Here is a 16,339-nt window from a genome sequence, read left to right as displayed (position 1 = left end):
GTCAATAAAGCTCCTGACATACCATTATTCAAACTGAATATTTTCTCTACACAATATCATTTCTTGTATCATCGGTTACTGTCATGGCTGCCTGTTGTTCATATCACCATTGTTTTATTTCATTATTTATTTGACAGAGGAGTAATAGGCTTTCATTGTGTGTGTTGTATCAGGAGAAACGGAAGAGGCAGACAGAGATCGAAAACAAGAGGAGACAGCTAGACGATGACCGCCGGCAACTGCAGCATCTCAAGGTATTTGTACTGTAAATAAAGGTGCACTGTGTAACTTTTTGGTTGGGAGTTTATCACCTTACATTTATTCAATTACAAGTGGTTTTATAGGTCCAAAATCCATAGAAAAACAGGCATTCTGACAGTGAGCGGGGATGCCTCTCCACAGAGTTGACCTGTCACTTGGTCTGGTTTGGTCTCCTTGAAGGTAGAAAGGTTTAATACCATACTGTGAAACATTCCAGATGAAGCATTAACATCTCCATGGACCCTCCGCCAGAAAAGTTACACAATGCACCTTTAAGGATACATATAAAACATCAATATAGTACTCTTTGGCAAGCCTCTGTTGTTTTACTATATATTACCTTATTATTTTTAATTAAGGCTGCATGATTTAAGTAAAAGATGCAATATTCAACTTCTGTGTTTCGTGTTGCCCTAACAATATTTTTGTGATATTTTAATATAGCCTACTTTTTGGTACAGTAAGATAGTTAAGCAAAATTAACCTCCTGAAAAACACAACAGTTGGATTTTGTTTAATTCACACATTCACGTTTGAGTAGTCCTTTATTTTTGGTTTGTCTACATCTCTAATGCTCAAAATGCTTTGTTCCACCTTGTGTCATGAAGCGGTAGTTTTTAAGTGAACATCTACTTTTTACCTTAGAGATTGGCAATTCCAGGGCGGAAATCATTAAAATTATTCTAATGAAGTTGTATGGAGTCTAAAACACAGTGGAGCACTTCCTGTATTACCACATGACATCACAAGGTAGACCAAGGTGTTTTTAATTTGTAAGAAGAACTATACCCTAAATATGCAGGATTTGTGTGTTAAAAGTGTGAATGAAACAAAATACGATTCCAGATGTGTTTTTTGTTATGAGGAAACAATATTATAACATAGATCAGAAGATGGCGCAAATATGGGACCTTTAAATGATAAAAATCAATAGGTAAGGTCAGGACACAATAAAATGTCACAGGTCTGCTTTGTGAACAAGTCAATACTGGTTTGTATTGATCTCAGTGGTTTCAAGTGTAAACTAATGACCTTTCCATTTGATATTCAGTTAACGCTTCAGTACAATGAGGTTTAAAAGAGTTGGAAAACACTGCCCCCTGTCACTCAATTACCATAGTGTGGTAGGTAATAACATTTGGGGTCTAACCAACTTGTATGTAGAAATCCAATACTGATGTGATTAATGGCTGGAAATAATAGTGTATCAGTTAAAGGATCCGTATTACACTACTGTATATTCTGATCTATGTTATAATGTTGTTTCCACATCACAAACAGACCTGGAGTTGTGTTTTGTTTCATTCACACATGTTTAACACACAAACCCTGCATATTTAGGTTTCTTAGTTCTTCTCTCAAACAGAAAACTCTCTGTTCTACCTTGTGATGTCATGTGATAATACAGGAAGTGCTCCACTGTGTTTTTAAACTCCATACACCTTCACTAGAATCATTTGGATAATTTCAGCCCTGGAATTGCCAGTCTTTACAGAACTAAAGATAAAAGGCGTTGTCAACTTAAAAACTACCGCTCCATGACATCACAAGGTGGAACAGAGCATTTTGAGCTTTGCAGATGTAGATAGACTAATAATAAATGATTACTCAAGCATGTGTGTATGAAACAAAACACAACTCCAGGTATGTTTTGATGAGGAAACATTCTAACATGGCTTAAGGCTCACAGTCAGTCAGTTTTGCGTAATATAGATGCAATGTAATGTTTAAAGATCCTATAGGCTCTAATCACGCTTACGTCACAAACCACGGAGACGTCTGGAAACATGCGATTGCAACTTCTGGTGGGCTCTGTTCTAGGAAAAATGAGACAATGGCCTAGTTTTCTTCATCTACACGTCACTGTAGCGTTCCGTTATGTTCAGCTAATCGACAATTACAACCGTACCTCAGTTTTCATCATTTCCCCACTCCGAACGCACTGGGTACATGCGGTTAGAAGAGAGGAGGACGCCAAACTCAAGATGATTCCAAACAGCACATATGTATGCAGTCTTCATTTTAGAGATGATCACATTTATTTCAGTGGGTTTTATCACAGTCAGTCTGTGAGCCCAGCATCGGTAACTACACCAGAAGTTGTAATCGCATATTTCTAAACGTCTTCTGGTTTGTGACGTAAGCGTGATTAGAGCCTATAGGATCTTTAAACATTACATTACGTCATTTTAGTGCTACTGATTGTTACAACTTGCACTTGCATCTCTCCATTTATCCAGATTTGGTTCTGACAAAAAGAACCCATTGATCTTTGACCTTATTTATTTAAAAAATTCTTGCTATTCTCCCTCCCTAACCTGCACCACTATCACTCTGACACTAGCATTTCTGGTCAGCAATTCCAGGAACAAAAAGCTCCCAAGTGTTACAATCCCACACAGACCTGAGAGCCAGCAGTCCCACGTAGAGCTACTCCCTCAGTGCTGCTGTCACGCCACGTCCAGAACAGAGCAGATAACAGCATCTCCTACACATGCAGTACACACACATGTTGGGTTTTCATGCTTGTCGGGAACATTACATTGACTTAAAGTTCTTATATTACAAAAAATTGACTCCTGAGAGTTTTAAGCCTTGTTATCATACTGTTGCCGCCTCAAAAATATACTTGGAGTGGTGCTTTGTTTTATTCACACATGTTTGAGTAATCTCTAATGTCTGTCAACATCTCTAGAGCTCTAAACCTATCTACCTTATGATGTCATGTGGTGGTTGTTAACAGCTACTTTTTACCTTTTCTTCACTAGAGATTGGCTATTTTAGGGCTGAAATTATCCAAATGATTCTAGTGAAGGTGTATTGAGTTTAAAACACAGTCCTACTATCACCACATGACATCACAAGGTGCAACAGTGTTTTCTGTTTGAGAGAAGAACACATCCTAAATATGTAGTTTTGTGTGTGCTTAACATGTGAATCAACCAAAACACAACTTGTACATTTTTGATGAGGAAATAACATCAAACAAATCAGAAAATAGTGTAATATGAAATATCTTTAAATTAATTTTCTGGAGACTAATCCTAACCTTAACCATAGTCACTACTTGTCCACCCTAAACCATAACCTAACGATGCACTATGTAATTTTGCTGGTAGAGGTGTTTCCACCTGTTGTCTCCATTGAGATAATATTTATTGTCTGAAATATTCCACAATATGACATTGAACTTATGAGTTGTTTATTTAACTACAGTGTTTTTATTGCTTGAAAATACTTTTAACAACATGCATTCTTACCATGAGTGAGGTCCCCTCTTCACAGATCTGATCTGTATCTTTATCTGGTGGCATCAACTGCTTGTCTCCATGATGATATGAAAAAGTTAGTGTGAAACATTTCAGGCCAAGTAATAACATCTCCATGGACATAATTATGTAGCGGACACTCCTGGAAAGTTACATGGTGTATCGATTTTAACCCATACTGAACTTTAAACCATGTTGTTGATCTAATAATAGTGATTAAAAGAATTTGCATCACAGGGACATTGGTTCTTTCCCCATAAGAAGCAGGTCTCCATGAAGAGTGTGTGTACAGACTTCAGACCCCACAGTGTGATAAATACCCAGCCCTACATGTGCGCACACACACGGTAGTATCAATGCCAGAGTCTTTTGTTAGCGAATGTGTCAGTGCTATCAAAGCTATTTTAGTGCAGGACAACAGAGGAGGCGCAGATAAGAACAAAAGAGTGTGTGACCCCAGTGTGCGACATTGAGCCAGAGGTGTAAACGTCTGCTTTGATATCAAGAGGACATGCTGTACACTGTGAGACCTGCAATTGTGTTTCTTTTGTTTCTGGTAACATTTTGAGGACGTCCCAAGTTGGAATGCATTTTTTTTAATAATTCACCTCTGAACAATATGTTTATCCATGCTTGCAAGTTTACATTATACTTTTGTCAGCTAACAAAGAGATTCAGGCAAGGTCAGAGATTCAAAGTAATGACTTATTCACTGCCAACTCTAAAAATACAGAAGATACAAATAGTCAACAATGCCAAGTAACAAATTCCAGGAAGAGCATTTGACTCAATGTAGTAGTAGGAGTAAAAGTAATAGTAATTGTGGTAGTAGTAGTAGTAGTCGTAGTGGGTGGCAGAGTGATTCAGTGTTTCTCTTCTGATCTGAAGGTTGGTGGTATGTTAAAGGTGCATTATGTAACTTTTCTGATGGAGGGTGCTCACCAACTGCTCGTGTTTATAGGGATGTTGTTGCTTTGCCTGGAATTTCCACGATACTGAAACAGACAAGCAGGTGATACCACCGGGCCAAGTTACATCTGTGGAGTGGCGACTCAACTCACATTTTTAAATACAAAGATGATTTTTCAACATTATTTTGGGACACGAAATAATTATCTGAACACAATAGTCATTAATAGGCCTAATTATAGTACTTGTATGTACTTTTAAAAGTCGTATATTACACAAAATTGACTCTTGTGCGCTTTAAGTCAAATTAGAATGTTGTTACCTCATCAAAAACATACCCAGAGTTGTATTTCATGTTTCAGCAACCCTTTATTATTACATCTCCAGAGCTCAGAAGGCTTTGCTCCACCTTGTGATGTCATCAAGTAGTAGTTTTCAAGTTAACAGCTGCCCATTGTTCAGTAGCTCCAAATTAATTTGTTCATTTGTTCCACATTATTCTAGTGAAGATGTATGCCTCTTAAAAATACAGTGGAGCAGTGTTTCATGACTGAGAGAAGAACTCAGTGTAAATATGCAGGATTTGTGTGTTGAACGTGTGTGAATGAAACAAAACACAACCCCAGACACGTTTGTGATGAAGAAACATTATAACGTAGACCAGAAAATAGTGTAATATGGACTCTTCAGCAGAATGTTAATTGATATTCACCTTGATTCAGCTCCTTGAAAAGTTTGTAGCTCTATAAAGTCTACATGAACGTAGTAGGTGCAGTAGTAGTTTGTAAATTGAGATCTGTCCTCATATATAGAACTGACAATACTTTCATGTGATCCTCTACACTTCTATTTTCAGTTATTGTGTACCTCAAACATGCACGCTCATTCACTTGTGTTGCCCCATAAAAGAACACAGACAAACCCAGACAATGTGGAGGGCTTAGGCAGAGGAAACAGATTTTTGTCCCACTCCCAGCAGGACAGGAAACGCCTCTGAGACCACCGCGCCCCACCACCGCCAGGCCCTCACACACACACACGTACAAGGGAAGTGCAATCGCAAACTATGCAGGCATTAGCAGTCTGCACACCACGCAAGAATACAGTAGCAGGTTTCGGTGTCCGCGTGGAAAAAATGGCTATAAAAATCCCAAGTTGCACATACCATCTTTAAAGGGCCCATATTGTTATACTGTTGTTTCCTCATCACAAACATACCTGGAGTTGTGTTTTGTTTCATTCACACATGTATAACATATCACACATACCCTGCATGTTTAGCCTGAGTTCTTCTCTCAAACTGCAATACGGAAAGTGCTCCACTGTGTTTTTAAACTTCATACACCTTCACTAGAATCATTTGGAGGATTTGGACAAACTGGAAGTGCCAATCTCTACTGAACTGAAACTAAACTATCGTACAGCTTCGCAACATCACAAGGCGGAACAGAACATTTTGAGCTTTGGAGATGTAGATAGACTAATAATAAAGAGTTACTCAGACGTGTGAATGAAACAAAACACAACACCAGGTATGTTTTTGATGAGGTAACAACATTATAACATGACTTAAAGCTCACAAGAGTCCGCTTTGTGCAATATGGGACCTTTAAAAACACTTGTACAGTCCCACCATAAAACTGAACCAATCATGTGTGTAAGCCTTGTTGTACGTTTGGCAGTAGCATGAGGTAATGTTTTTACAGTAAAATACAAGAAGACGTTTGTTCTGACAAGAGGCATGCCTGGATAATTATGTAAGCAGTAGAACATGTAGTGGGGATTTTTTTTTAACGGTGAAAAACAACTGATGGGAAGTAACCGAGTACCCTATGTTGCGTCTTTACTCCGTAATTTAAATGCAACTCTGTGTAAAAATATTCTGTAGTGGAATTCAAACTATAGTACTCTGATTGGCCCATGTGTCAGAGTACATTACAAAATAAACTTTAATACAGGTATTTTAATGTCAGCATTCTGTAACAATACATTTTCAAAGTATTCTTCCCATCACTAAGCATTTATAGTGATGAATAAATGTAGTAATGGTAATAATATAATCAAAATAAAAAGTAGAGACTGGTGTCAAATAAGGCATAAATATACAAATGTCTAATTACAAGTAAAAATAGAATATATAAATATAATAATACAAAATATATCTCGCCTATATGCATGAGGTGGGTAAGGAGTAACAGTGCAAAGATCAAATATTCTCACTCCAAATGCTTCTTACAGGTTGATTATGATGGAATAAATCATGTTTGTTTTGGCAATTATGGCAACATTAGATTTCATACTCTGCGTTAGTTTATAGCTCCTTCTAGTGGTACAGAATTATAACAACATCTTTTCCACTATGTTGATATGTGTGGTTTTAATATTAACAGAAGTTGTGATTCTGACCCTAATGATTTTGTTGAAATGGGTCTGAAAATGTTGCCTAAGCAAGTCGACCCTTCAACAAATTCAGTACAAAAGTGCACGTCAGTTTACTATGGGTGTATCTCCAGCTTGTTTCTATTGCTTTGCCTGGAATGTTCCACAGTATGGCATTTAAAGTTGTCTCTTGTGCAGGTCCAAAGGTCGTCTGATGATTTATTGTATTCGATTCTTTTTTCTGACCAAGGTTTGTTTGTTTTCATACTTGACAGTTTCGACTGCTCACTAGCCTTTAAAAAAAAAAGATAAAAGATAACAAAACACAAATCCAAGCTCTGCCAAAACTACCTCAGGAAAAAAGAACGGGATGGTAAACTTGGAGTATCCAGCACAGTGTCCAGACTTAAAACCCATCGAGCTGGTTTTGGGATGAACTGGACTAAAAAGTGCAAGCCAAGCAACCTACAAGTGGCACACATTTATAAGAACTTCTGCAACAGACTTGGGAAGAACTTTCTGAAGAATATTTGATTTCTGTTGTGGAAAGAATGAGTGTGTTCAGCTGTTATATCTGCCAAAGGTAGACACATTCATGAATCAAAAGTTTAGAATAGGTTTTGGTCAACAGTAAACAGTAAAGAAATGGAAAAAGTGTTGTTTCTAAAACTTTTTCCAGTGTGTACATTGAAAAACAGTGCATTAATTGCTTTTCTCCATGGAGGTATTGTGGAATATTCTAGGCAAAGCTATACAATCTTCACAGAGGTCCACCTGTAATTGTCATTGGTGTAAGAAATAGTTTTTTTGTCCTTTTTGACTGATGGTGTTTAGGTGTTGTTATGAAAAGTCCATTATTCATGTATTCGTGGCCTCTTTCTTATCAGCCCACATCTAGAACATGCCTGTATTGTGTTTTACAATCTGCTGCTATTACATCTTTATCTAAATTCCCAAACACACTTTCCCATAGTAAAGCTGCTGGTTTCAGATTACCTCATTTTGACTCTCACAGCTGCTCGGCCATTTAACTCTATGAGTGTGTCCCAGTTCCTCTCTTTGTCTGACCTTAGCCACTTTAAAGCCAAAGGAACAATGGAGCTATGATAGAACTCCAGTCTTTTACAACTCCATGTCTCTCTCACTCCCACTCCCTCTCTCACTCACATTCTCTCTCTGTTTTCTGTATCTTCTTTTCTCTCCTCTCTCCCACTCCCTTTCTCACTCTCACTCTCTCTCCCTCTTTCTCTCCCTGTCTCTCTCTCTCATCCTCTCTTCCTCTCCCCTCTCTCTTTTTCACTTTCTCTCCTTGTCTCTCTCTGCCTCCTCCCTCTCTCCCTCTCCCATCCCTCTTTTTCTCTTTCTCTCCCTGTCTCTCTCTCTCCCTTCTCTCTTTTTCTCTTTTCTCTTCCTGTCTCTCTCTCATCCTCTCCCTCTCTCTTCCCTCTTTTTCTTTCTCTCCCTGTCACTCTCTCTCATCCTCTCCCTGTCTCTCTCTCTTCCCTCTCTTTTTCTCTTCCTGTTTCTCTCTCTCACCCTCCCTGTTTTTTCCTCTTTCTCTCCCCATTTCTGTCTCTCGCTCATCCTCTCTCCCCTCCGTCTTTTCCTCTTTCTCCCCATCTCTCTCCCCCTTCCTCTTTTTCTTTTTCTCTCCCTATTTCTCTCTCTCATCCTCTCTCCCCTCCCTCTTTTTCTCTTTCTCTCCCTGTCTCTCTCTTTCATCCCACTCTCCATTCTTTCCTTTCTTTCCCTCACACTCAACTCCCTCTCTTCTCTGTATATCCCTCTTTCTCCTCGCTCTCTCCTCCTCTCTCTAACCCCTTCTCCCCTCTCTCTAGTCTGCTCTTTCTCATACTCTCACCCTTCCTCTTTCTTTCTTCTCTCTCCTCCTCCTCCTCCTTCTCATGTTCATAGAGTGATGTCAGGCCTGTAGTAGGGTGTGGTGGATGAGTGAGGAGGAAGAGGAGGAGGAGAAGGAGGAGGAGGGAGAGCAGAGTAAGGGGAGGTCAGGTCTTTTCTAAGCCCAAGTGAGTGCGTGTGCCTGGGGTAGAGGTGTTGAGTTACACTGGGGCTGGTGTCTGGAACTACAACTGAAAGCACTCAAACACATCAAAACTACTACTACTACATGTGTTCATATAAAATGTACAGCACTGTGGACCTAGAGAAATGTCAAAACTGTAAACAAAGAATCTGAATTGTGTTTTTAATCCACTGTATTACATTTTACTGAAGGTGTGCTATGTGAATGTTCTTGTCTCACTGGAGATGTGATTTATTTGTCTGGACTGTTCTACTGTATGGCATTAAAACTTGTCTATTTCCATGGAGATGAGCAGGAATATTTCATTTTTTAATATTTTTTTTCATTTAACACTTGTAATTGAATAAATGCTATATTGTGGAACATTCCAGGCAGTGACACAGAGGTGGGGACCTGCAAATCGTGACTTGGTGGACTCGAGTCAGACTTGAGTCACTATTTTTAGGACTTGAGACTTGACTTGATAAAATGGACTAAGACTTGGGACTCGACTTGGACTTGAAGGTCAGTGACTTGGGACTTGACTCGGACCTGAGGCGTGTGACTTGAGAAGACTTGATGCTTTTCCTAAAAATATGTATGTGTTTAGAAAATACTTTTCTCTTTACAGCTGATAAATGTGGTGCTTAATTTTACAGAAACAAACTGGAACATGTCCCTTCCACTTCTCTGTTTGTTTCTTTGGATGTAACTAAAGTACTGTGATATCCTCAATTGTACTACAGTAATATACAGTACAATGCAGTACAACAGAGGGAACTACATAGAACATGATCCTTCCATTTCAGTGCCGATTACACAACAAAATAACTGTTATTAAGCACTTTTAAATCTTAATTCTTTCTGTTCTGACCATAATGATTCACACTAAGATCTTGTCAAGACAATTAAAAAAAGAAAGATTTTCATTTCTACAACTCTTATATAAATACTCACATATAAATATACCATGACTTTTTAAGTACAATTTAGTTTAAAATTCATATAAATCTAAACTTTACTTTGGTTTAAAGACCTGAAATGACTTGAAGCTCAAGGCACTTAGACTCGACTTGGACTTGCCTGTATTTGACCTGGGACTTGACTCGGACTTGAGGTTAAATACTTGAGACTTACTTGAGACTTGCAAAACAACGACTTGGTCCCAGCATGGAAACAAAAAAGTCCTACACTAGAAAAGTACTTATTTAATTTTCTTTTTTGGTCAGGAAGCCTACACCAAAATCACTAAACAAAAATGAAAATTCAAAAAGGAAATTTGCAAGATTACAGGATCATTTTCAAAAACAGTTCACATTAAAATACGTTTACAAGTTTGTATCTGTATTTGTATTTATATCTTTATTTTGGGCAAGTAGAGGTTTACGTTCTTATACAATGGAACATATGACATAAATGAAATCATAATAGAAATTAAAATAACCACAACAAAAATGAATGGGAAGAAGAAAATTTATTTAATCCCACCCCCACACTTCTAATCTAACACAATGAGCTTTCTTTTGCACTTTTCAGACATCTATACGAACTACCTACAAGAGCGGACAAAGTTCATGAACCATATGACAGTACCTCCCTCCCAAGTGCCTACAGGAGGGAGGAAGGGGTGGAAGTTTGAAAAAAAAAAACTCGGGACTTTTGCTGAAATTGCATCACCGGTGTGGAATTCGCATCAAGCTTTTTTTTCTCACATTTTTTCTTCCTTTTTGATCCAATCCTTGAAAACAGGCTGCACTTTTCCATATGCTCAGATCTGTATCAGTGTATGGTCCAACAGCTGCAGGTCCACACACTGTTATATTTACCTCTGAGCACGCCAGCTATGTGCTTTGATATTGGCTAATCACAACAAGAGCTGAAGAGGGGGGGCGGGGCTGTAGTGAAGATGAAGGGACCATCTGCAGATTAAGACCTCAAAGTGACAGCTAAATCAGGGCACTATATTTCTTTTTTGGTTTAATTAGGTGGAATGCATATTTTAATTAACCAATCAGGAGGGCATAGTCACTTCAAGTTTTGCTATGTGCTAAATATACTGCTGCTACTACAACTAAGTCCTTCTGCTACTACTACTATTACTGCAGCTGTTATACTACTGCTAATATTAGGCCTACTACTACTACTACTACTACTACTACTACTACCACTACTACTGCTACCACGGACTCTTATGAGCTTTAAACCATGTTATAATGCGGTTACCTCATCAAAAACATCCCCGGAGTTGTGTTTTGTTTCATTCACACATGTTTGAGTAACTTTTAGTATGTGTGTCTACATCTCCAAAGCTCCAGATGTCATGAAGCAGTAGTTTTCAAGTTAACGTCTACCTTTTACCTTTAGTTCAGTAGAGGTTGGCAATTCTAGAGCAGAAATCATCCAAATTATTCTAGTGAATGTGAATGGACTTTGAAAACACAGTGGAGCACGTCCTATATTACCACATGACATCACAAGGTGGAACAAAGGAACAGTGTTTTTCGTTTCAGAGATAAAATCTGCCTAAACGTGCAGTGTTTGTGTGTTAAACATGGGTGAATGAAACAAAACAAAACACAACTCCAGGTTTGTTTGTAATGAGGAAACGACATTATAACAGATCAGAAAATAACGTAATAGCTCTTTAACTACTGTAGTAGTAGTTTTAAAGTCCAGTAGAATTCAAATCGTTGCTTATTAGGTGTCTAATTTAATCTATGAGGTCAAATGGACTGATTTAGTCTGGAGCTCAATGACCTGGCCGAGGTCCACACTTCTCTTGGCAAACACAGTGATGCTGCTGAGCTGAGACACATTTGGGATGCACTGTTATGCTTATCCTGGTTTAAAGGTACACTGTGTAACATTCCTGCTTGTCTCCATGGAAATATTGTTTTGCCTGGAATGTTCTACAGTCTGATATTAAACATTTGTATTTTGATTGATTGATGTATGTATTTATTATGGGCAAGTAAGAAATTTGTATTCTTTTACAATGGAACATATAACACTAATGAAATCATAGAAGAAATAATAACAAAAAATTTTAATTGGCCAAAAAAGGAGTGGGAAGAAGAAAACTTATTTAATCCTACCCTACTTTCAGACATTTTACATTAAACTATATGAACTATTTACAAGTGCGGACCAAGAGTCACTGTTATAGTTTGGTAACATAAGTGTATTGCAATAATACATAAGGATTCCAACAATGGTAACAGACAGCACATACTACACTACAGAAGGAAGTATTGTTCTAATATTAAGACCCACTCTCTATATACTGTGGCCAGATCATATGTTTATACAACAACTTGAATTTATGGATATTTTGGTGTTGCTTGAGATGTGTATCCAGACTGTTCCAGAGTTTTACACCACATATAGACACATAGAAACTTTTAAAGGTAGTTCGAACATTGGGCTATTAGAAATTTCCATACCCTCTAAAATGATGAGTTCTCCCTCTCATTTTGAACAAGATTTGAAAATTACTTGGTAGTAAATTGTTGAATGCTCTAAATAAAATTACCGGTGTATAATATTTTACAAGATCAGGAATCTTAAGGAGCTTGGATTCAATAAAAAGGATATGGATGTGTTCTAAAAATCCCAGGTCCACCTCTCCATAGATCTGACCAGTAACTTGGCCTTGTAGTATTACTGCAATAACTTCTCCATGGAGACAAACAGGTGGCGTGCCCTCCACTAAAGCTACATGAAGCACCTTTAAATGGGACTAAATGACTTAATCACAATGTTTCAGTAGTGGTGATTTGTCTGCCTGACTCAGTGCACGCTAATGAAGGCTGCAAGGGATAACTGAATCATCTTCTCTTAATGAAGAAAATATAATTAAAAAGCCTGTCCAATAGAGCTCCATTCATTGTGGAACACCTACGCAGAACTTACAAGCCTCAAGGTATAGACTGAAATAGTGTATTACAGCACCAGGATGAATTGAGTTAAACTTTGCTGTTTGTTCTTTTTATAACTCACCATGGATCATGTTTTAGAGAATTAATTTTTACTTGCTGCTAAATAACGGTGTGAACATTTTATTATGTTTGAAAAATGTGCTTATTATTCAAGATTGAACAAAAGCAAAACTAATGTGTGTCTGGTTTGAAATTAAAATGAGTTTCATTCAGAGGATGACTCAGCTGAGTTTGCACTAAGTAACTTTTTTGATCAAGGATTTATCGCCTACTTGTCTCCATGGAGATGTTATGGCTTTGCCTTGAATGTTCGACCGTGTAGCATCAAACATGTCCATCTTTTGTCAAGTCGAGTTCATTTATAAAGCACATCTACACACAACAGCTGTCCAAATCAGGAATATGGTTCATGAACTTTGTCTGCACTTGTAAATAGTTCATATAGTTTAATGCAAAATGTCTGAACAATGCAAAAGAAAGCTCATTATGTTAGATTAGAAAAGTGGGGGTAGGATTAAATAAGTTTTCTTCTTCAGATTCCTTCTTGGGCAAATGTTTTGTTGTGGTTATTTTCATTTCTATTATGATTTCACTTATGTTATATGTTCCACTGTAAAACAACGTAAATCTCTACTTAACCAAAGTAAATACATAAATACAAATACAGATTCAAACTTGTAAATGCATTTCAGTGTGAACTCTTTCTGAAAATTATTCAGAAATCTAGCAAATTTCCTTTTTGAATTGTAATTTCTGGAGTGGTCAGATGTTTTTGTATATTGATTTTGATGTAGGCTTCCTGACTAAAAGAAGATTAAATAAGTAATATGTACTGTTCTAGTGTAAGACTTTTTGTTTCCATGGAAATGTCATTGCCTGGAATGTCCCACAATATTATTCAGTTACAAGTCCTCATGTTGTTGTTATTGTTTTGTGTTTACTGTGAGCTGGCTTGCCTCTCCTCAGAGCTAACCTGTAATTTGGCCTGAAGGTGCTTGTGTCCATGGAGATAGATACATTTAGTAGTATACTGTGGAACATTCTGCACAAAGTTATAGCATTTCCATGGAGATAAACACTTGGCTGACCCTCCACATAAAACATTACATATTGCACCTTTAACGTCGCATTAGGTTTAAGTATTTTTATTGTAATGGTAAAGAAAAATCATCAATACTGAAGCAATCTTTCCTCAAGGGTCCTTTAACTCAGTATATACTCCATTATTCATACTAGTATTGATCCAGCCTATGTGATTGAATTATTGCATCACTATCGCAAATGTAAAATAATGATACTGAGAGAGAATGCATTCCACCATAGCTTTAAAATATGAGCTCTTTACAGTGTTTTGACATTATGTTTGCACTCCTCCTCACAACTCACTGGCTGTCTGTTTCTAGGTATTCCCTTATCTGACCTTCCCTTGTCATTTGATGAATTGTATCATTAGTTTTAGGCTAAAGGGTTATAAAGTGTCCATGTGTTTTATGTTGTAGTCCAAAGCCCTGAGGGAGCGCTGGTTGTTAGATGGAGCGCCTGAAGAAGAGGAGACCAAACGCCGTCTACAGGAGGACGAAGTCAAGACCAAACTTCTGGAGCAAGTCATCCTCAGGTCACTGTTATACACCTTATTCTGGAAGTTGCCAATCTTGACAGTAAATACATTCTATACCATTTTCTCCCAGAAAACCAGTGCATTATTGACTTGTTGGTGCACTTGAATCACATCTATATCATCATACTTTTCTCAAATTCTCCATTAGGGCTGAACAATTTTAAGAAAAAACTGAATTGAATTTTTCCTGGCAGATATTGCGATTTTTATTTCGTCCACAAGTTTTTTCAAATCAAGTTTTAGTGCACATGAACATTTACAAACATCACAGTAACTTACATTATACCTGAGTCCTGCACCGACAATTTGACACTGGACCGTTTGTGCACATTTGTTTACGTTTTACAGAAACAAAACTTAAAACCACATGGCTCATTTGCATAAACTATAAATGCTGAAAAAAACAGCTGATGATGGTGCTGATGATGGTGAGTCTGTTCTGTGCTTCTGTCGTGTGGGAGATGGTTCATGTTAAACTTTACACAAACACCAGGTTTAAATCCTAGCCTCCTAGCATTGTGGTGGTGAATTACTTTGCGGCGCATAGACCTTGACCCAGACCCTTAAATCAAAACGATGGGGACAAGGCGACGGCGGCACTGTGCGTTAAGTTAAAACTGGGCTTTAGGAGCACTACAAAAAAATGTGGCTTTGACGCTCTCAAAATAGTGTTGTCTGAGATTATGATTTTTGTTCCAAAATGATAGATCGTTCAGCCCTGTTCTCCATTGTAATAAATGGGAATCTCACATAACCAGAAGTGCCACTGCAAAGGAAGTGCTGTTTAGTAGCATCTAGAAACAAAAGTGGGTGGGGTAGAATAAGGTCAATACAACACTTTACATCTAGATTAGAAAGACTCTGCTGTAATATTAACTGCTGATATTATGTTTATACTAGAAGTCATGTGATCCGTATTGAAGCTCAGTGCTGCTTTTCCCAGCATTATTGGTGAAGTGGTAATTTCCCAGAGTGAATAAACAACAGTGCAAGTGATTAGTTGATTTAGAGCTGATTCTTTGATAGGAAATATTCTTTGTATCCAGAAGTTTATCTACCCAGTCATAGTAAGAATGCAAGTTTTTAGCTCAGTAAAACCTCATGTTATTGAGTAAATGGATACATTTAATGCCATACCGGTACATTCCAGACAAAACAATAACATCTCCATGGAGACAAGCAGGTGGCAGATCCTCCACCAGAGAAGTTACACAGTGCACCTTTAAGTAGCACCATTTCTTTCTTTTTTTTTTTTCATATTTCTGCAGTTGTTCTATTTTTAAATGACAGAGTAGCGTGACCTGCTTTTTATATTTCCCTGTGTGTTGTTTTGATGCAGGCTGGAGCAGGAGATCGAGGAGCTGGAGACAGGCGTGCCGGCGAAGGGCGTGGCCAAAGAGAACGGAGGTGAGTGAGCGCTATGACAACACGAAACCATGGCAACCCCTCCTCCTGACCACCTCGCTCACACACACACACACACAAGCACAGCAGCTAATAATAGCATCTTCGTAAACAGTCAGTGAGTTTCCAGGAACGACACACACGCCTGTTTTCAAGTCCACTTATTAACCATTGACTTGTTGCCTCTAATTAGCTTTTAATTAGTGACTTGCAAACACTGGTACCTTTTCAGCAGTTATGCATTTAGAGTAAGATAAATTGTACACGCAATTTAGTAGGCTATATAACAAAATACTACTTCTAGCTGTTCGTGTATCAGAGAAAATGAGAGAACATTGATTAAAATATTGATCAGGAGAAATAAATTCACATTTTTCAAGCCATATCTGTTCAAATATATTATAATTTGAAGTAGGATTTGTGGCAACTGTTGAAAAGGGTTGTAAAAGTATTGATACCAAGACAAAGTACAAAAACTACATAAAACTAGATACTAATTTGAATAACTGGACAACATTTAAGAGTGGTTTTGTAGAAT

General features: G+C 37.7%; 1 protein-coding gene across 1 annotated transcript in view; it reads left to right on the top strand.

Moving 5' to 3' along the window:
* The window catches only part of palm1b (paralemmin 1b), a 46,153-nt gene that overhangs the window by 25,684 nt on the left and 4,130 nt on the right, over positions 1–16,339 (top strand). Inside the window, exons 3-5 of the mRNA XM_020921924.2 lie at positions 174–254; positions 14,279–14,394; positions 15,737–15,804. Coding sequence (XP_020777583.1) covers positions 174–254; positions 14,279–14,394; positions 15,737–15,804 — 265 coding nt within the window. The remainder of the gene's footprint in view (positions 1–173; positions 255–14,278; positions 14,395–15,736; positions 15,805–16,339) is intronic.

This window comes from Boleophthalmus pectinirostris, unplaced genomic scaffold, assembly GCF_026225935.1.
Source record: "Boleophthalmus pectinirostris isolate CB_2022bp ecotype Guang Dong unplaced genomic scaffold, ASM2622593v1 HiC_scaffold_10, whole genome shotgun sequence".
NCBI lineage: Eukaryota > Metazoa > Chordata > Actinopteri > Gobiiformes > Gobiidae > Boleophthalmus > Boleophthalmus pectinirostris.
This window is presented reverse-complemented; position numbering and strand designations above follow the sequence as displayed.